The sequence below is a fragment of the Cotesia glomerata genome, linkage group LG3 (genome assembly GCF_020080835.1).
Source record: "Cotesia glomerata isolate CgM1 linkage group LG3, MPM_Cglom_v2.3, whole genome shotgun sequence".
NCBI classification, from domain to species: Eukaryota; Metazoa; Arthropoda; class Insecta; order Hymenoptera; family Braconidae; genus Cotesia; species Cotesia glomerata.
In genome coordinates, this window is record NC_058160.1 from 19,494,806 (window position 1) to 19,515,880 (window position 21,075).

The following is a 21,075-nucleotide window of genomic DNA, read 5'->3' on the forward strand; positions in this document are numbered from 1 at the left end:
AAGCTGTCAAATATCTTTTTTTCACTGTAGTTTCCCATCTATTATAAGATTAGCATGCATCCTTATATTATTTAGTCTCTGGGCGTCCGCTTTTTACATAAGAAAAAAGTTCAAGTCTAAAAATCTGGGTCGCTATAGTTTGTGCTGATATTTTTAATAATTTTAAATAGAAATTATAAAGATAATTGATAATAATCAAGTAATACGCGTAATAAAAAGCATGAACTACTATTATAAAATGTCATATAAACAAAAAATCAAAATAAATTTGAAAAAAAATTTGTAACCTCAAAAAACCGTTCTGCTTACGGTATATACACACTCGGTAGTCTGGCTTGAGAACGGAACTTGGCGCCAGACTCTATCGAGTCTGTTGATTCATTGCATACCCTATATGATAGTTAGAATTTAATTCGCTTCTTTTTTAAAAGTTATGGACATACATATCTTTTTCTTAAAATCCTTTAAATTCCTTTATTTTATTTTTCACTGCGTTATAAGATTACGTATATATATCATCTATTACACCCGTTCCCCTCTCAATGTCATTATTACTCATGAAAAAATTTTTTGATATGGTTTGATATGTGCATAAATAATTTTTTTTATATGACGATATGTCTTGGTCTAGATAATATTTATGTCAGGCCATATATGCACGTATCAAAAATTTTGATATAGCCATACATGAGTACATCAAGTCAAACCAGAAAATTTGTTCACAAGCCACAGCTATGCATATTCCCTACTGGGTTTCTTTTCATATTTCTAAAAACTTTAGTATTTTGTCGGATGAAGCCTCCACACTTCATTGTATTTTAAAAAATTCTGTCTCTTTATAATCAAACAGTTTCATTTTTTTAATCTTTCTTTTTCACACTCTATATAATATTTCCGCATCTAACACCCTGGCCCGTATCTTTTCGACGCTTTTCAACTTTGTTTTCTTATTTGGTCATTGTATACGAATTACAATGAAGTAACATAATAAAAATACGACATATATCTGTATAATTTCATGTTTTTAGTTATTAAACGATTCTTATACGGAAACCGATATAAAATTCATTTTCTTCTTTTTTATCAAAAATTTTGATAGTTTGAACTAAAGAAGTGTGTATTTATACGTAAGAAAATCCTGATAAATCCACACCGCGCGTGAATATAAGGCCCTTTACATTCACGCAACGTGGATTTAAAATAGTTGTCGTGGTTAACAGTCTTTTAATGTATTTGTTGTGAGTTTAAAAAAAATGAAAAAAAATTTTTAACCGTCTAATTATTTATAAATAACGGATTAAAGTTCAACAATTTATGAAATAGTATATATCTACGGAGTCGGGCAGAAGCGATTGTGTGGGTTGTGTCTCCACGGGTACAGTCTTGCGTAAAAATGATGGATTACTTACTTATGTAGCTACAAGCTCATATACTTTTGCGGTGCGTATAATCTCTAATTTTTTGACAATATTATACCATGATAACTACCTTAAGGGCCTTACATTTACGCGACGTGGATTTATCAGGACTTTTTTACGTACATATAAATAGAGATACGTCCTTGAACTAACGTGACAATAACATTTTAATAACTTTCAAATTATGTCTAGCATAATTAAACTAGCATTTAATTCTGCAATTTTGCACGTGTATCAGCAAAGTCAATGTGGCATGGTCAACTTTTCGACTTTTCCGGTAGCTTGAAGAAATAAATATTTAATGAAAATTCACACTACTTTGATAAGAATAATCTATTTCTCACAAAACTGAAAATATCACATATTCGACAGTTTCGCGGTTTTTGAACAACTAAATGTTTACTGAAAACAAATTAAAGAAATAAAATACTTAGCACTATCCGTGTGAAGACTTAGAAAATAAAAACGCGTATACATTTATTTGATATATTATTTTTATAATTTATTTGTTTAAGAGAACCGAAAAAATTTATCAACATACGAAAAATGAAGAGATCAAGAGTAACTCAAGTTACACTGTACTTAATATAGGTTCAAATATAAGTCGAAATTTCCTTGTGAGATACATTTATCAATTTTTATTAATCAATAAGATTCGTATAATTTCTGTTTTAAATAGCATTCTCCTTAAAAGCATTCAAACATTGTTTTTTTCATATTTTTAAAACAAAAATGATTATTTAGTTTCTGAAATATCGTTGATAATTATTGACGACTTAGTTCCATTTCAATTTTCTAAAAATAAAATAGGAAAAAATGTTTTTTGTAAATATTTAGATTTCACAGAATAAATTTTACTGTGGGTTTTTCGTATTATCAAAACCTTATCCACTTTCTTAAAGCAAATAAGGGAAGTCAGTAGAACAATCCTCAATCTCATCTTATCATTAAATCATAAATTTCTTAACGGTAGATATTTTTAATCCCGTTCGTAAAGTTGGAAAAATAAAATCATTTTACTGTTATATTTATCTACGATATAAAAATTGGTTTCATAAAAACATCGTAGTTTAGAACTTTCCTAACAGATAATAAACACAAAACAAAAATAAATCAAATGCTATGCGTCAATACGTAGTATCAATTCTTTATCGATTAAAACGTTTGTGTTGGAGTCGAAATAAAAATAATAAACCTCGGAATGATTTTCATTTTGATATTGCTTAATTTTAATTTATTAATAAATATAAAAATTACAATTTAGTAAGACTTTATTAATGATATGAAATATGGGTTACAGACGATAACATATGTTGATTATAAGTCACATGAGCAATTAATAAGCATCTAACGATGAGTAGTCATTTGCCAATGAAACATAATATCCACGTGATATGATAGCGGACAATGCACACCGATATGAAATTGTTGTTTTTACAGAGTACTTATAAGTAAAAAGCTTGGTAAATGTATATAACAAAAACGGTGCTGTGATTAATTTTCTGTAGATAGAGTTCCAGGAAGTATTTTTTATTGGTTGTGTATAAATATGTGGTTGAGATTTTGTTAAAATAGATAAGGTTTATTCGAGTTTACTATTTAGCCCGTCGAGGCAAACATCTCACATTTACTCTGTACTCTTTATTCTTTATTCTCTGGTTCAGGTCACCCTATACTTCACTTAAGCTATAGTATATACTTATAACAATATAGCTCGAATGCAGTAACTACGAAGTAGACAAGTATATCAGTACTTAGTCACCACTACAAGTCATATAAATAAAGCGTCAGTAGTCGTGATGCTCTCAGTATATAGTGGTCTGATCAGGTCTGATTGTTGTGGGTGATTCATTTGGGATTTTAAATACTTCCATTTTTATTATTGAGGTAAATTGCACTGATAATTTTTTTGACGATAATTTTTTATAACAAACTTTTCAATATAAAAAATTAGTACTTATTTTTTTTTAAGTAAATTTATTTCATAAAAATATTTAGTTAGATCTTCGAATTAATCAGTAAAGTGTCTTGTTTTTTTCATTATTGATTTATAAATAAACTTTAATTGGTTTTATAATTAATTTATTATCACTTGGTGTACTGTTATTTATTATTATTGATTAAGTATGATAAAAAATTTTTAAAAACTGAAAAAAAACAATTTCTTGATATATTTATTAAATCTAAAGTTAAATGCGTCATTCGCATAACAACAAAGAAACTTAGACCATTACGATGTTTCATAATTTCTATTGGTAGTAACTGTAAATTATGATGATATTACATCATTCAAACCAAATCACTAATTTGTTTTTTTTTTCTTTTAATTTCAGATTTAGTTTGTTTATAATTAATTTTTTGCAAAATACTTAGCCATGAAAATTTTATTACTCATATCCATGGTACTGATTGGTACCATTCAAGCCATTTCAGTTTATGATCTTGTAAAGGAAGAGTGGAATACTTTCAAGGTATAGTATTATAGTTTTTTTTAAAGAATATTATTATTATTATTATTATTATTATATTCATCGTTATAATTTTTTTATAGAAATTAGCTTTATAAATTTTTTTAAATTTATTTTTCCATTTATTTTAGATCCAACATAAGAAACAATACGAAAATGATGTTGAAGAAGGTTTCAGGATGAAAATTTACATGGACAATAAACATAAGATTGCTCAACATAATGCCAAATATGAAAAGGGTTTAGTCTCATACAAACTTGCTATTAACAAATTTGGAGATATGGTATTTATCAAAGATATTTGATAGAATTATTGAATATTTAAAAATTAATGTAAAAATAATTAAATTTATTTTTCATTTTTTCATAAATCAGCTTCATCATGATTTTATTAGAATGATGAATGGATTCAACAAAACAATTGATAGAAATTTAAGATCTTCTTTACAACGAAGTGAAGGTCTTACCCGTGGAGCTACATTCATTCCACCAGAACATGTTGAGCTTCCAAAATCCGTTGATTGGAGACAGAAAGGAGCCGTTACACCAGTAAAAGATCAAGGCCAATGTGGTTCTTGTTGGGCTTTCTCTACAGTAAGGCATAATTTCATTCTTATTACAATAAAAAATTATCATTACTATTATTATCATTATTTATTATGTTTTTTACAGACAGGTGCTTTGGAAGGACAACATTTCAGAAAGACTGGTGTTCTTACTTCATTGAGTGAACAAAATTTAGTTGATTGTTCTGGAAAATATGGTAACAATGGTTGCAACGGTGGTTTAATGGATCAAGCGTTCCAATACATCAAAGATAACAAAGGTATTGACACTGAGAAAACGTATCCTTATGAAGCAGAAGACGATAAGTGTCGTTATAATCCTCGAAACACTGGTGCTGAAGATGTTGGATACGTTGATATCCCTCAAGGTGATGAAGAAAGTTTAAAAAAAGCAGTTGCTACTATTGGTCCTGTTTCTGTAGCTATTGATGCTTCTCGTCGATCTTTCCAATTTTATTCTGAAGGTAATAATGATAGTTAATGTAATTTCAATTGTATTATATCGTTATCCACTAATAATGTATATCTCTTTCAGGTGTTTACGATGAAGAGGAATGTTCTAGTGAAGAATTAGATCACGGAGTTCTAGTTGTCGGTTACGGTACTGATGAAAACGGAACGGATTACTGGTTAGTGAAGAACAGTTGGGCAGAAGTATGGGGAGAAAAAGGATACATTAAGATGTCTCGTAATAAGAACAACCAATGTGGAATTGCATCGTCAGCAAGCTACCCCCTTGTTTAATGTAAATTTTTTTTTTTTTTTTTAATGAATTCGATAATGATTTCTTGATTTGACATAAAGATAATTAGAAATAATTTTATATTTGTATCCAATAATTAAATTTAAAAACAACGTTCGTAAAAATCCATGACAAGTAAAATAAAAATTGCATTTTTATTTCACATAAAAAATTGTTGAATATTATTATTATTGCGTAAACTTTGAGGAAACAATGTTCATCTTTCTTATGCAAGTGATAAATTCTTGGTATAATCTTTAAAATTGATTGCATAATTTAAAAAGCATTTATTAAGTTCTTTTGATATATTTTTCATGATAATTGTAATAAGGTTTGTTTTTTGTTACTAATTAAAGTTTTTTGTACTGCTCATTTTCGTAAAAAAAGATTTTTTAAACAAAATATATAATTTATGAAGGATACATGTGTTTTCTTCATTTGGTTGGATATTTAAAATTAAAACAATAAAATAAATATTTTCTTGGTTTGTTTAATTATTTAAAAGTATACTTAATGATGAAATAAATTTTTATATCAAAGGCGTTATATTTTATAATTAATAAAAATTGAAAAGCCTGTTATCAAACTAGGTATAAAAATAAATATTTTTTAAAGTTGAAGAAATAATTTTTTCTGTTACCATATAGATTAAAAAAGTTCATCTATATACAAATAGATAATAATTCGTGTAAACAATATTTAGTCCACGGTCTGGATTCATTAATAATTATTGAAAAAACATATAACAGTAAATAAAAAATTGAGTTGATGTGAGAAAACTTGAAAAAACTCTCAATTCTTAAAAAAATATAAATTTAACTGATTTATTTCTGAAATAATTTTATAAATTCCAATTTTTGGGGATAGGCTCTCATTTTGATACTTATTTGTTTTGTTGTTGTTTTTTAAAAAGCTATTTTAAGGGTATGCTCTAAGTGATGTATTTTCAGAAATTTTATTTTTTAAAAAATTAAAAAATCGGGTAATATCACAGTAGTAAGTAGTCATGTTCTTTTTCGATTACTTTATTTTATTTGATTAAAAAATTTATTTGAAACGTAATTAGAAAAATTAAATTTATCAAAATAAATTTATTATGGTCTATTCTTAAAATTTTTATGAATTTCAAAATATTTTTATAAAAATTTTATTTTAATATGTAAGGTAAAAGCCCCAATAGATGATCACGTACCAGTATATGATCACTCCATGTATCTGTATATCTATATTCACAAGTATAGGTATACAAATACATGGAGTGATCATATACTGGTACATGATCATCTATTGGGGCTTTTACCTTATATTATAAAATTTCCAAATTATTTTAATTTCCTACACTGAAAATATGGAGGGTAGAAGTAAGGAGGACCATCTCAGTGTATTAAAAAGTGTCCGTTGAAAGGGAACAAATTAAGGTGGCGCTAGAGTAGCAACCGAAAGAATTTTAAAAGGAGCGCCACAAATTATTAAAGTAGGATACTATATTAAAAAAGGACAGAAAAATTTCCGGTTTGTTACAGCGCATTTTTTAAAATTATTATAATATACAGACAAACATGAATATGGAATAAAATTATAAAGCATTTTTAAGTACTCTAATTATTTGTAAAGCAAACTCTCAATTATTTAGGCAATCGCATGCTGAAAAAAGGTTATAGAGGTTTCACAATTATTATCTAAATGTAGAAGTCACCAACACGGGTCTAAGAGGCAATCAATAAATATTTATTTTTAATTTTTTAATGGTACAATATATTAAAATATAAATAAAGGAATAAAAATTTATATTTTTAACGATATAACATAAATTTTTTTTTACATAAATAGCAGTACGTTTAAGAATGTAATTTGGCGTTTTTTCGGTTCATTTTTGTTTTAGTTTTAGCTGCGTCATAACGTTTATTTTCTGATTTAGCTAAAAAATGAGCCCGCATCACAATATAAATATCGATTATTTTAACAGTTAGTTCTCTTTCATGCTGAAAGCACCCAACTTTTATAAGAGTTTCCTTTTTAAGTTCGTGAGATATTTGACTTATGGTTTCAACATTTGTTAAAGCTTTGTTTACAGCTCTTAAAACACATTTTTCCTATTGCTTGGTCAATTCAAACAACTCATAGCTAGCATACATAAGTCCACCAAATAAATTCATTTTATTGATTACGTCATTTCTTTGTAACCGTTGACCATCTACTGCATTCATACGTAAAGTTATTAAGCAATCTGAACATTTTACAATTTTTTGCATTTTGCGAGTTAGGTAACCAGCAATATATGATTGCACAACATCACTGGTTACAACCTCATTATAATCGTGGTCCTCATCTATTGAAGAATCTTCAACTTGCGGTTCAGTACCTTCTAGAATGGCATCCATTTTTTGAAGCCATGATTCTCGGTCATGATTCGAAGAACTTAAAACTTCATCAGGTTTCATTAAATTTTTCAAAAGATTGTCGCCAGAAACATTACACCCTTTCGGAGGACGAATAAGTGAAAACGTAGATGCCAAAATCGATAAACTTGAGCAAACATTTTTGGATCAGGGTGATCATTCCCTCCACACGAATTTCGCATTACAGAAAAAAATCTATAAAATGAAAGATTAATAATTTATGTAATAAACATGACAAATACCGTCAGTAATAGTTATATTATGTTTAATTGTCTATTATTACGTACCTCTAAAGGATCCTGTGATAACGTAGCTGTCATTAAATATTTGTATCCACATTCGTTTTTAAGCATGTCCAATATTTCAAGTGTAGTTCGTAACGTTACTTTCAAACCAATTGAAGTACTTTTTGACACTGGTATTTTCTTTTCAAGATTTTCCCAACTTTCAAAAAATTGCAGAAATTCCAAAATTGCCTGTAAAAATTTATAATTTTACTCTTTTGCGTATTTATGATTTTACGCTTTTAATCAGATAATCAACGATTAATTGCACAAATTTATTAATCTCTATAAGTACTTATTGCCAATATTACATGCAAACAATAAAATAAATAAATTATTTGCAAGGAGACCACAAATTCAACCACACCAAAAAAAAATACTTAAAATTTTTTTTTAATAATACTCTCCACCGAAGAAATTTACAAAAAAAAAATTATTTTATGAAGCCACAAATATAAAATAATCGTTTGGCATTGAGTACCTGACAGTTTTTGTATTGAACAAATTTTTATGGCAGTTGAGTTATATAACTTTCTCAAGTTTCAATTTTTCAATGAAACCTACAATGTTTAAATCTTCAATTATTGTGTTTCACCTAATAACTATACTTACTTGCTTTTTACGACAATTCCCTTCTGCATACAAAGCATCTCTAGGTATACGAGAAGACATAGCTTCAATCACATTAAAAACAAGATCTATAAATTTCTGTATCGGAGTTGAGTCTTTCAATTTATCACATATTGGTTGGTATAGCCATGGCAACAGATACATTATGACTAAAAATCTAAAATTATATTGATAAAAAAATCATTACAGAGCAAACGATAATACAATTATAAAATTAACTGAATATTCATTGCCTTATTTTATCAAAAGAACAAAAGTCAACTATACATACTTCAGTGGCCAAAAGTACATTCATTACTTGAAAGCCTTTCGGTTTCAAATGTGCAGGCGTTAATTTATACGCAATTTTCATAATTGGTTGATGATAGTTTTCTACCTCTAGAAGAGCTTCCCAATGTTTTTTTTTCACGATTCCGTGAGGTGTCTGAATAATTAATAATTAAAATTTATGACATTATTCATAATTTTAATAAATAAATGTATATTTCAATCTTATCATGAACTCGGGTAGCTTCTCATCTAAAGTGGATGTTCTAAAACATTTTAATAAGTGGTGAAAATCGGAAATCATCCATAAACGTCGTGAACTGTCGTAAGGATGTTCACAACTGATGTTATTTTCATCAACTCCGAAAATTTTCCACACCCCCCGATTCCATGATGCACCATCCATTACAACAGCGTCTATACAAATTCCGCTGTTTTCCATTAAAATTATACATTCTAGAATAAGTTTGTGCAGAGGTTCGCTTTTACAAGCACTTTTGGAAAGGAAGCAATCCAGAGCTTGAACCCATCGACCTTGGAAAGGCACAAACTTAAAAACTAATGCGTGATCTGCAGTTTTATTTTTCAAGTCCTCCGGAGTGTGATTTCCCAAGTCTACAAATCCATTAAATTTCATAGCTTGAGAATCGAAATAAACACCCTCACTCAATTTCATTTCATCAACTAGAAGTACTCCTCGCTTTTGTCCTTTATCCATTGTCTCACACCTTTGCTGTAAGCCTTGAAAAGTAGCTGGCTGAAACCCATAAGCTGAGCTGCTTATTCGCCTTATAAATTTATTTAGTGTCTCAATACATGGTAAAGGTAAAATATTTCTAGTACGTAAGAATTGATAAGCCCTTCGGCTTTTTATATGTATCAAAATACACTCGTATATCCATTCCAGTGTATAACGCCGACCTTTACAATTTTTCTTATTCGCAGCTTCAAAGCATGAATTTACAACGTTTTGAAATCCTTTCGGTAATTTCATTATAGCTTTTTTTATTGCAGCTTCTGACTTCTTAGAACATTTAGCTTTAATTTGATATACCTTTTCCCTCAGTTTCATTTTCTGCAAACAAATGATGTTAAATTAAAAATCATATACGTTTATTTTAAATAAATATATAAATAAAATTTGCCACATTACAGGATTCATCAAATAGTTGCAACTGCATAACAGATGAACCTCGATTGTAGTGCAAAATTATTCATCATTTGAGGTTTACATATCATTTACTTAATATTTATATTAAGAAGATATAAACGAATTTTTCCATAGAAATATATCAATTACAAAATTACACAATTTCTCATCTTAACTAATTATAATGTAAAAGTACGTAATCTACACAAGTAACTTACTATGACATTTAATCAATACGTATAAAATGGAAAAATTAGTGTTTAACTTAAATTCTATTTTATTCAAAAAGTACTGTTGAATATTTAGCAATGCCTACGCTGTCGTAAGTGTGCACTGTGCACATGCTTGCACTCTACCCGTCGTCTAGTATATATATAGTACAGTCTATCAAGGGGCCTTACTAGCTATTGCCACGTGCACGTCGAATTGTCGGTTACTTACTTAATATTAATTGTATTACTGTTATTATAAATAAACTTAACTCAAACACGAATAATTAATCCACTTATTTACAATAGGTTATGGGCCCAGAACGTTCTGGAAGCTGTGAGATTAATTTTGTGTGAAGTTAAAAAGTGTATTACGTCGTTGATTATAAAAATCAGTTTTGTGCATCGTGCCGCGCGATATAACTATGGCGAATACGAACGCTAACATACAGGCGTTATCGAAGGACAATTACGATACGTGGAGGATTCAAATTGAAGCCTTGTTAATCCAGAAGAAATTGTGGCAATATGCAAATGGAAGTGTCGTGAAACCAGACGAAGTGAGTGGTAATGAAAATGAAGTCGCAAAGTGGATTGAAGCAGATCAATCGGCCAGAGCAAGTGTTATTTTAGCAATGGCACCGTCAGAATTAAAAACTATTAAAAATTGTAAAACGGCGAACGAACTTTGGCAAAAGCTGGAGCAGATCTACGCATCAAAAGGCCCGGCGAGGAAGGCGACGCTGTTAAAGTCGCTGTTCATGCGGAAGTTAAACGAAGGAGGAGATGTACGACAGTACCTAGACGACTTCTTCGACGTAGTGGATAAATTAGCTGCCATGGACATCGAAATCAACGAAGAATTGTTAACAACGATGATGTTACATGGGCTACCGCCAAGTTTTGAGAATTTCCGATGCGTCATCGAAAGTCGAGACACATTACCAAAGCCGGAGGATTTAAAGATTAAGATTCTTAATGAAAGTTTAGCCAGAGCTAATGACTCACAAGAATTTGACGACAAAGCATTTGCAGCGAGCTCAAGGTCACATGTGAACACACAACGCACGAGTGATAGTAAATATAAAAATCACGGAAAATGTTACAAGTGTGGTAAATACGGCCATTTTGCTAAAAATTGCCGTACAAAGGGCGGCGGAAAATCATCACGAGCGTCAGTGAGCACAAACGAAGATTTTTATGTGCAAGCACAAACCAGAGAGGCAGCTAACAAAGTTCAAGGTCAACCGAAGTTGAAGTGGTGCCTGGACAGCGGGTGTACAACGCATATGTGTGGCGACGAGAATTTATTAATAGATAAAATGGCATGCGATTCAATATTGAAGTTAGCGACGGACGCTTCAACGACAGCAAAAATTAAGGGCGTGGCTAAAATAGCCATTAGCGGTGGAATGCGTGAGTCAGCAAATTTTCACGATACACTATATGTGCCTAGTCTACGAAAAAATTTAGTGTCGGTATCAAAAATCACAGATAAAGGTAATAAAGTAATTTTTGACGACAAAACGGCGACGATAAAAGATTCCAAAGGTAAAACAATCCTAGTTGCGGATCAAATTGGAGATCTCTACTTTATTCGAGAAAGTACAAGCGAACAAGTCCAAGTCGTTACCCGAACAGGTAAAGAGACCTCAGTAAAACCGTCGAAGTCCGACGAAGCAGCTGGGAGTCCACTAAATCTCTGGCACAGGAGATTGGGTCATATAGACCAAAACGGAGTAAGAAAATTGTTCGAAGAGCAACTAGCGACCGGAATTTATTTATCACGAAAAGGAAAAATCGACGTATGCGACGTTTGCTGCCGCGGGAAGCTGTCAGCTAGACCATACACGGAGAGAGTCGACAGGAGCAAATCGGCATTAGAAATTGTACATTCAGATGTCTGCGGGCCCATGAGGGTGAATTCAAACGGAGGAGCCAGGTACAAGGTGACGTTTGCCGACGACCACAGCACGTGGTGCGAGGTCTACTTCCTAAAAACAAAAGGTGAGGTATTAGACAAATTTAAAGAATATAAAAATATAGTTGAAACTTTTACTGGCCGAAGGATAAAATTTTTACAGACAGACAATGGTCGTGAATACTGTAATAACGAGTTCAATGAGTATTTGAAACGTGAAGGGATCCAGAGGAGATTGTCAGCGCCGTATACGCCCCAGCAAAATGGAGTAGCGGAGAGAAAAAATAGAACGCTACTGGACACAGCCAGGTGCATGTTAATTGAGGCAGGACTACCTCAATCATATTGGGCAGAAGCAGTGGCCACAGCCAATTATTTAAGAAATCGCTGCCCAAATAGGTGTATCGGCGGAAACACACCATACGAAGTTTGGTATGGCAAAAGACCAGACTTAAAACACCTGAGAGTGTTCGGCGCGAGGGCATACGTTCTAGACAAGAGCGTGGGACGCGGCAAATTGGACCCAAAAGCCAGCGCAGGGCGTTTGGTCGGCTACGACCAACAATCGAAGGTGTACAGGGTACGTCTGGACAGTGAAAAGGTGTCGATAACCCGCGACGTACGTTTCGACGAAAATTTAGAGCCAGCGAAGGACTACGTGGACCCACTAAAAGGACCAGAGAAGGACCAAGTTCCTGAAAAACCACATACAAAGGTAACGCAAAAAGCACCTGAGGTCGAGACCTATGTGGAGGTTGATTTGACCCCATTCGGCGAGGAGAAAAACGACGAAGAGGGGGAAATAGAAGAGGAGGCAGACGCAGCGATCATAATACCCAAAAGACTGCCAGGAAGACCCAGACTAGCAAGATCAGGGAGTCGTGGTAGACCGCAGAAAGTATTCTGGACTGATAGTTCATCCACCGTCGGACCACAACAACCGAGAGACGATGACATCGAAGACAACGTATTCGACGATGACATTACCCGAGGTCAGAAGAGACCACTGGACTCGTCATTAATACAGGTAGAAAAGAGACCTAGAGGGCCGAAAAGCTCAGACAGCCAGGAGGAGAGCGATGATGAGATGATAAATATCGTCGAGCAGATGGCACTTAATACGGATGTCCAAATAAACGACGCTTTAAACGGAGCAGATGCTGACCAGTGGATGAAAGCAATCACTGAGGAAATTAAATCACATTTAGAGCATGGAACCTGGGAAATCGTGCCCAGACCAGCGGACAAAAACGTCATTGGAACAAGAACAGTGCTGAAAAACAAGTTAGATGCGGACGGTAACGTTGAACGAAGAAAAGCACGCATAGTTGCGAGAGGTTTTACGCAACGACCAGGATTTGATTACCACGACACGTTTGCGCCGGTTGCCAGACTAGAATCCGTCAGATTATTGATGGCGATAGCCGTCGAATTGGAAGCAAAAGTCCAACAATGGGACGTAAAAACAGCATACCTAAATAGCGACGTCGAAGAGGAACTGTACATGGAATTACCAGAATTCCTAGTTCAAGCCGTGAATGAAATTGTACGCAGTGAAAGACGTGATTCAGAAATGCAAAAAGCAGCATTAAAAATGCAAGAGGCATTGAGGCAAGAAAACCAAGTATGCAGGTTGAGAAAAGCGATATATGGACTAAAACAGTCAGGCAAAAGGTGGTATAACCATCTACAAGGTATATTGAAGAAAATGGGATTCCAACCACTAACGTCGGACCCATGCGTTTTCAAGATGATTCATCAAGGAAGCATAGTCATAATCGCTGTTTACGTTGATGAAATGCTAGCAATAACTAACAACGACGACTTATTAAACATCGTGAAGAATAAATTAAATAAAGAGTTAAAATTAACAGATCTCGGCGAAGCCAGACATTGTCTAGGCATAGAGATAGATCAAAAGGATGGAATAAAGCTGTGTCAGAAGAGATATATCCATGAAATACTATGTAAATTCCAGATGGACAGCTGTAATGCTACAGATACACCAGCAAGCCCAGAAGCGAAACTGGAAGGGAATACGAACCCAGGAAAAACGACCAAGAAATATCCTTATCGAGAATTGGTTGGGTCATTGATGTACCTAGCGGTCGGCACAAGACCGGACATCGCGCACACTGTGAGTGTGTTGGCTCAGTTCAATGATAAACCAAGCGATCATCATTGGGGAGCGGCGAAGAAGGTATTAAGATACCTCAAAGGAACTTCAGGATATTCCTTACATTTTCAACGACCAATAGATAAATTGGAAGGCTACGCAGATTCCAACTGGGCTGGTAGCACCACAGATTGACGATCCTACACAGGATATGTATTTTTATTGGGCGGAGGTGCAATCAGCTGGCAGGCCAGAAAGCAAAAAACGGTTGCTTTGTCGACGGCTGAAGCGGAATACATGGCGCTAACTGAAGCGGCCAAGGAGTCCATATTCCTAAACAGATTCCTGGAGGAACTGGGAGCCCGTGGAGCGACGAATGGCACTATCTTCAGTGATAGTAAGAGCGCTATAGCGATAGCAGAGAACCCGACCCATCACTCAAGGACGAAACATATAGACATTCGTCACCACTTTATCAGGGAAAAGTTATTAGACGGTACCCTGCGATTGGAGCATGTACCCAGCGACGAGATGTTGGCCGACATCTTTACGAAGCCACTGAAAGCCATCAAGCATTCTCGTAATTGCGAGAACCTGGGGCTGATAAAAGCCACTTCACGTAGACATTGAGAGGGGGTGTTGAATATTTAGCAATGCCTACGCTGTCGTAAGTGTGCACTGTGCACATGCTTGCACTCTACCCGTCGTCTAGTATATATATAGTACAGTCTATCAAGGGGCCTTACTAGCTATTGCCACGTGCACGTCGAATTGTCGGTTACTTACTTAATATTAATTGTATTACTGTTATTATAAATAAACTTAACTCAAACACGAATAATTAATCCACTTATTTACAATAGTACAAATGGGTCGTCTTAAAAAATTTCAACTAATTTAGTAAATGGAAATAAAAATTATATATAAAGTTCTACATCTTCAAGAATTAAAATATGTACAAATTCAAATATGTACAAATTTTCAATACTTCTATAGTAGGATGAATGTACAAATCTTATTTGAAAGTAATAACTACTTTAACCGAACTATTGATATACAAATTCATTTGAAAATTTAACGTAAAATATATTATATATGTATGGTAATAAGCAATTATCTTTTAACAAACATTTTTTTCGTAATTTAGTCAAAATAACATTCGGACTCGGGTATGATTTTTTAATAGAAATACAGTGTGAAAAAACCTTTTTCAAAAATGTTGGTTAAGACATTATTCCTAAGTACCATTCATATAATTTTATGTAATTTCCATTGGTATTATGTAATGTTCTATACATGAATTTCGGACTGAAATAACTAATATTAATATTACTGAACTCCTGAATGAGTGCCGATCAAATAAGAATATTTGTGAACGTTGTTTGAGATAAATATTCTTAATTTTTGTATGTATCTTGTATAGAATCAAGCTTTAATAAACTCTATTGCCGTTGGAAGAGTACAAATATCCCGGGAAAAAATGATCAGATCTGATCAGACATGAACAGGCATAAGTCTTCAGGTCTGATCAGGTATGAAAAATGACCGGGTCTGATCAGACCTGGCCAGGCATGTTCAGGTCTGATCAGATCTGTTCATGTCTGACTCGATCAGGTCCATAAAAAAAAAAAAAAAATCGGTGCCGACGGGGATTCGAACCGTACACCTCGCGCTCTTCAGATTGACACTTTACCTCTTGACCCGATGATTCATCTTAACTTGAGAGTATCTTTCGAGTTACTTCAAGTAATTCAAATTTTATACATGATTTATCCTTATAGTTAACGGAGTTCTATACCTAATTTATTAATTATTAATAATTAATTATATATTAGAGTGATTTATTCGGAACGGCTATGTATTTTTTTTCGCTCCATTAACATATGGTTCTACACTGAGAGAGAATTTTATTCAATAGTAATAAAACATTTTATTTGGACTTGAAAAAAAATTTAGTTAATATTAATAAAATTATATTAGTATTTAATAAAATTTCATAAGTATTTAATAAAATTTTCTTAAATACTAATATGTGTTTATTAAAATAACCACGAACGACGCTTTCGTTTGCTGTCATTAATACGAATATTAAGTCATTAAAAGAAATAATCTCAAAAAAAAAAAATTAATATTCATCAATTAATTATAATATATTCAAATATATTTTCACAGTAAAGTCTTTTAATAAATAGTATTAAGATTTTTTAACAAGACATCCTAACCTAACCTATTTGTTTACTTCATGACGAATCACATGTAGAGATTTTAAATAATAAAAATAAATAAATATTCGATTGAATTTATGAAATCATAGTCTTTATTTTTAACAAATGCGTCTCTACATTGTCTGGTTTTCTGCTTCTGTTTTCATTTTATTAAATAATGTCTAACTCTTATCGATTCATTTGTGAAATTTTTAAATTTAAGTGCATAAAAATTAACATCCACTCGGATAACAACAGTTGTAGACTTTGTATTTCAAAATATAGTTCCGACAAAATTCAATTTTACTTAATTATTTATTCAATTAATTACTGATCAATACTTGTTAGTTAGTTGATTAATGAATTTTCTTTATATTACATGTAGATAAATATTCATTACATACTAAGAAACATTTATTAGTATTTAATAAAATTTTTATTAGTATTTAAGGAAATTTAATTAATATTTAATAAATTTTTATTTGGGATTAGCCAAATAAACGTTTTATTAAATAGTAATAAAATTTCATTACTATTAAATAAAATTGTCTCTCAGTGTAGGCTATAGCTATATCTATAGTATCTATAGATATCAGACATGGACAGGTCTGATCAGGTCTGAGCGTATTTAAGGCTTCAGACATGAACAGACATGAGCAGGCATGAACAGGTCTGATCAGGTCTGAACGTATTTAACGCTTCAGACATGAACAGACATGAGCAGGCATGAACAGGTCTGATCAGGTCTGAGCGTATTTAATACTTCAGACATGAACAGGCATGAGCAGGCATGAACAGGTCTGAACGGATTTAACGCTTCAGACATGAACAGACATGAGCAGGCATGAACAGGTCTGATCAGGTCTGAACGTATTTAACGCTTCAGACATGAACAGACATGAGCAGGCATGAACAGGCATGGACAGGTCTGAGCGTATTTAATGCTTCAGACATGAACAGGCATGAACAGGTCTGATCAGGTATAATTTCAGGCCTCCCGGGAAAAAATGATCAGATCTGATCAGACATGAACAGGCATGAGTCTTCAGGTCTGATCAGGTATGAAAAATGACCGGGTCTGATCAGACCTGGCCAGGCATGTTCAGGTCTGATCAGATCTGTTCATGTCTGACTCGATCAGGTCCATAAAAAAAAAAAAATCGGTGCCGACGGGGATTCGAACCGTACACCTCGCGCTCTTCAGACTGACACTTTACCTCTTGACCAAATGATTCATCTTAACTTGAGAGTATCTTTCGAGCTACTTCAAGTAATTCAAATTTTATACATGATTTATCCTTATAGTTAACGGAGTTCTATACCTAATTTATTAATTATTAATAATTAATCATATATTACAGTGATTTATTCGGAACGGCTATGTATTTTTTTTCGCTCCATTAACATATGGTTCTACACTGAGAGAGAATTTTATTCAATAGTAATAAAACAGTTTATTTGGACTTGAAAAAAAATTTAGTTAATATTAATAAAATTATATTTCATATAAATAAAATTATATTAGTATTTAATAAAATTTCATAAGTATTTAATAAAATTTTCTTAAATACTAATATGTGTTTATTAAAATAACCACGAACGACGCTTTCGTTTGCTGTCATTAATACGAATATTAAGTCATTAAAAGAAATAATCTCAAAAAAAAAAAAAAAATTAATATTCATCAATTAATTATAATATATTCAAATATATTTTCACAGTAAAGTCTTTTACTAAATAGTATTAAGATTTTTAACAAGACATCCTAACCTAACCTATTTGTTTACTTCATGACGAATCACATGTAGAGATTTTAAATAATAAAAATAAATAAATATTCGATTGAATTTATGAAATCATAGTCTTTATTTTTAACAAATGCGTCCCTACATTGTCTGGTTTTCTGCTTCTGTTTTCATTTTATTAAATAATGTCTAACTCTTATCGATTCATTTGTGAAATTTTTAAATTTAAGTGCATAAAATTAACATCCACTCGGATAACAACAGTTGTAGACTTTGTATTTCAAAATATAGTTCCGACAAAATTCAATTTTACTTAATTATTTATTCAATTAATTACTGATCAATACTTGTTAGTTAGTTGATTAATGAATTTTCTTTATATTACATGTAGATAAATATTCATTACATACTAAGAAACATTTATTAGTATTTAATAAAATTTTTATTAGTATTTAAGGAAATTTAATTAATATTTAATAAATTTTTATTTGGGATTAGCCAAATAAACGTTTTATTAAATAGTAATAAAATTTCATTACTATTAAATAAAATTGTCTCTCAGTGTTGGCTAGATATCAGACATGGACAGGTCTGATCAGGTCTGAGCGTATTTAAGGCTTCAGACATGAACAGACATGAGCAGGCATGAACAGGTCTGATCAGATCTGAACGTATTTAACGCTACAGACATGAACAGACATGAGCAGGCATGAACAGGTCTGATCAGGTCTGAGCGTATTTAATGCTTCAGACATGAACAGGTCTGATCAGGTATAATTTCAGGCCTGATCATACATGAACAGGCCTGCTCAGGTCTAATTTCAGGCCTGATCAGATATGAACAGGTCTGCTCAGGTCTAATTTCAGGCCTGATCAGATATGAACAGGTCTGATCAGTCCTGATCATTTTTTCCCGGGCTGATCATACATGAACAGGCCTGCTCAAGTCTAATTTCAGGCCTGATCAGATATGAACAGGTCTGATCAGTCCTGATCATTTTTTCCCGGGTAGTATGGTTCCCCTGTTTGGAAAAAAAACAATATCGTTTAATTGTACATGTTCTTTCAATATAAAAAATAAAAAGCCATCACCGGATTTTAGATTTTGTACTAATTATAAATCCTAAAATTCATTAGCGCACAGTTAAAAATAATTTTCTTATCTTATTGAGTTTGATAACTCAATTGTTAATATAGAGCAATTATTAAAATAACTTACCATTCTTTTCAGACGTTTACATCGTTTTTGTAGATTGGCAGAACGTCGTTTTTGAGTAATTGTACTTTCTAAAACAGTTGAAGTTGAATAATATTTCTGTAAACGATGACGTAAAATTCTACAAGATTTATATCTTGAATTCGCTTGATTTCTCTTATAGGAATCATCACCAGCAAGCACACCCTTACAAACTTTTGAAAATCTAAAATTTAATGTAATTATTAAAAAATTACTTGTAATCTTACTTATCGTAGCAGTTAATTTATTTATTATTACAAAAAACAATCTTACTTGTTATTGTCAATTTGAGTTCCAACGCATATTGGCCATCTTTCTACTGATTTTAAGTAATCGTAGATACCCTGATAAAACAGAATAATTTGATATGATAAAGAATGATTAAAAAATTAATCATTTTTAATGATTTCAAATCACGTAAATCATTTTCGAAATTTCACAATGAATCATTATGAATCATTTTGAATAATGGGAAATAGGCAGTATATGAAATGATTAAAAATGATTAAAAATTTTTAATCATTTCAAAACATTTCTAATCCTGAAATAATGTTCAAATTTTTGTCTCCAGTTATGATTAAAAATGATTCAACTAGTATTTAAATTTTTAAATCATGTGAAATCATTACTAATCCTAAAATACTTTCTGAATTTTAGTTACCAGTTATGATTGAAAATGATTCGGTCAGTATTAAAAATTTTTAATCATTTTATATCCTTTTTAATCGTAAAATAATGCTCGAATTTTTTTCGCCGATTATGATTGACTATGATTAGGTCAGTATATGAAATTTTGAATCATTTCAAATCATTTTTAATCCTGAAATAATGCTTGAATTTTTGTTACCGGTAATGATTAAAAATGATTCAGCTAGTATTAAAAATTTTGAATCATGTTAAATCATTGCAAATCCTAAAATACTTTCTGAATTTTTGTTTCTAGTTATGATTGAAAATGATTCGGTGAGTATTAAAAATTTTTAATCATCCTCAATCTTTTTTAATCGTGAAAAAATGATCGAATTTAATCACTGGTTATGATTGATTATGATTCGGTTAGTATTAAAAATTTGGAATCATGTTAAATCATTGCAAATCCTAAAATACTTTCTGAATTTTTGTTACTAGTTATGATTAAAAATGATTCGGTGAGTATTAAAAATTTTTAATCATTCTAAATCTTTTTCAATCGTGAAATAATGCTCGAATTTTTTTCACTGGTTATGATTGAATATGATTTGATTAGTATTACAAAATTTATATCATGTTGAATCATTATGAATTCTAACATACTTTATACATTTTTGTCACCAATTATGGTTGAAAATAATTTCGTTAGTATTAAAAATGTGGAATCATTTAAAAAATTTTGTAATCATGAAATAATGCTAGAATGTTTGTAACCAGTTATAATTGGAAATTATTTGATTAGTATTAGAAAATTTGTGATTATGTCAAATAATTTGACATCATAAAATAATGTTTAAATTTTTGTTATCCGTCACGAGTTGAAATGATTCGGATAGTATAAAGAAGTTTTCAATAATGGTAAATTATTACTATTGGAGAAATTTCGATTAAACGAAATGGTTTGATAAAACCACCAATGGTTAATTTATATTATTATTTTTTTTAACGTTATAGAGTAGTGTACATCATTTTCAAAATTAATCATTCATTATTTCAAATCGTTGTTAATACTATTTTCGGCTTGGAAAA

At 31.4% G+C, this 21,075-nt stretch overlaps 2 protein-coding genes across 2 annotated transcripts; one reads left to right on the plus strand and one right to left on the minus strand.

Moving 5' to 3' along the window:
• Nucleotides 1-3,140: 3,140 nt before the first annotated feature.
• LOC123261534 (cathepsin L) lies at nucleotides 3,141-5,249 on the plus strand. Its single transcript, XM_044723184.1, has 6 exons — nucleotides 3,141-3,305; nucleotides 3,752-3,889; nucleotides 4,018-4,170; nucleotides 4,262-4,480; nucleotides 4,559-4,916; nucleotides 4,988-5,249. Exons 2-6 carry the CDS (start codon nucleotides 3,794-3,796, stop codon nucleotides 5,194-5,196), a joined length of 1,035 nt encoding a protein of 344 aa, XP_044579119.1. The 5' UTR covers nucleotides 3,141-3,305; nucleotides 3,752-3,793; the 3' UTR covers nucleotides 5,197-5,249.
• A 1,958-nt stretch (nucleotides 5,250-7,207) lies between these two features.
• Nucleotides 7,208-19,707, minus strand: LOC123261533. Its single transcript, XM_044723183.1, has 7 exons — nucleotides 19,630-19,707; nucleotides 19,339-19,540; nucleotides 9,004-9,849; nucleotides 8,779-8,931; nucleotides 8,359-8,664; nucleotides 7,881-8,069; nucleotides 7,208-7,788 (listed from the first exon to the last, which is right to left on the minus strand). Exons 2-5 carry the CDS (start codon nucleotides 19,339-19,341, stop codon nucleotides 8,614-8,616), a joined length of 1,053 nt encoding a protein of 350 aa, XP_044579118.1. The 5' UTR covers nucleotides 19,342-19,540; nucleotides 19,630-19,707; the 3' UTR covers nucleotides 7,208-7,788; nucleotides 7,881-8,069; nucleotides 8,359-8,613.
• Between the last annotated feature and the right edge of the window lie 1,368 nt (nucleotides 19,708-21,075).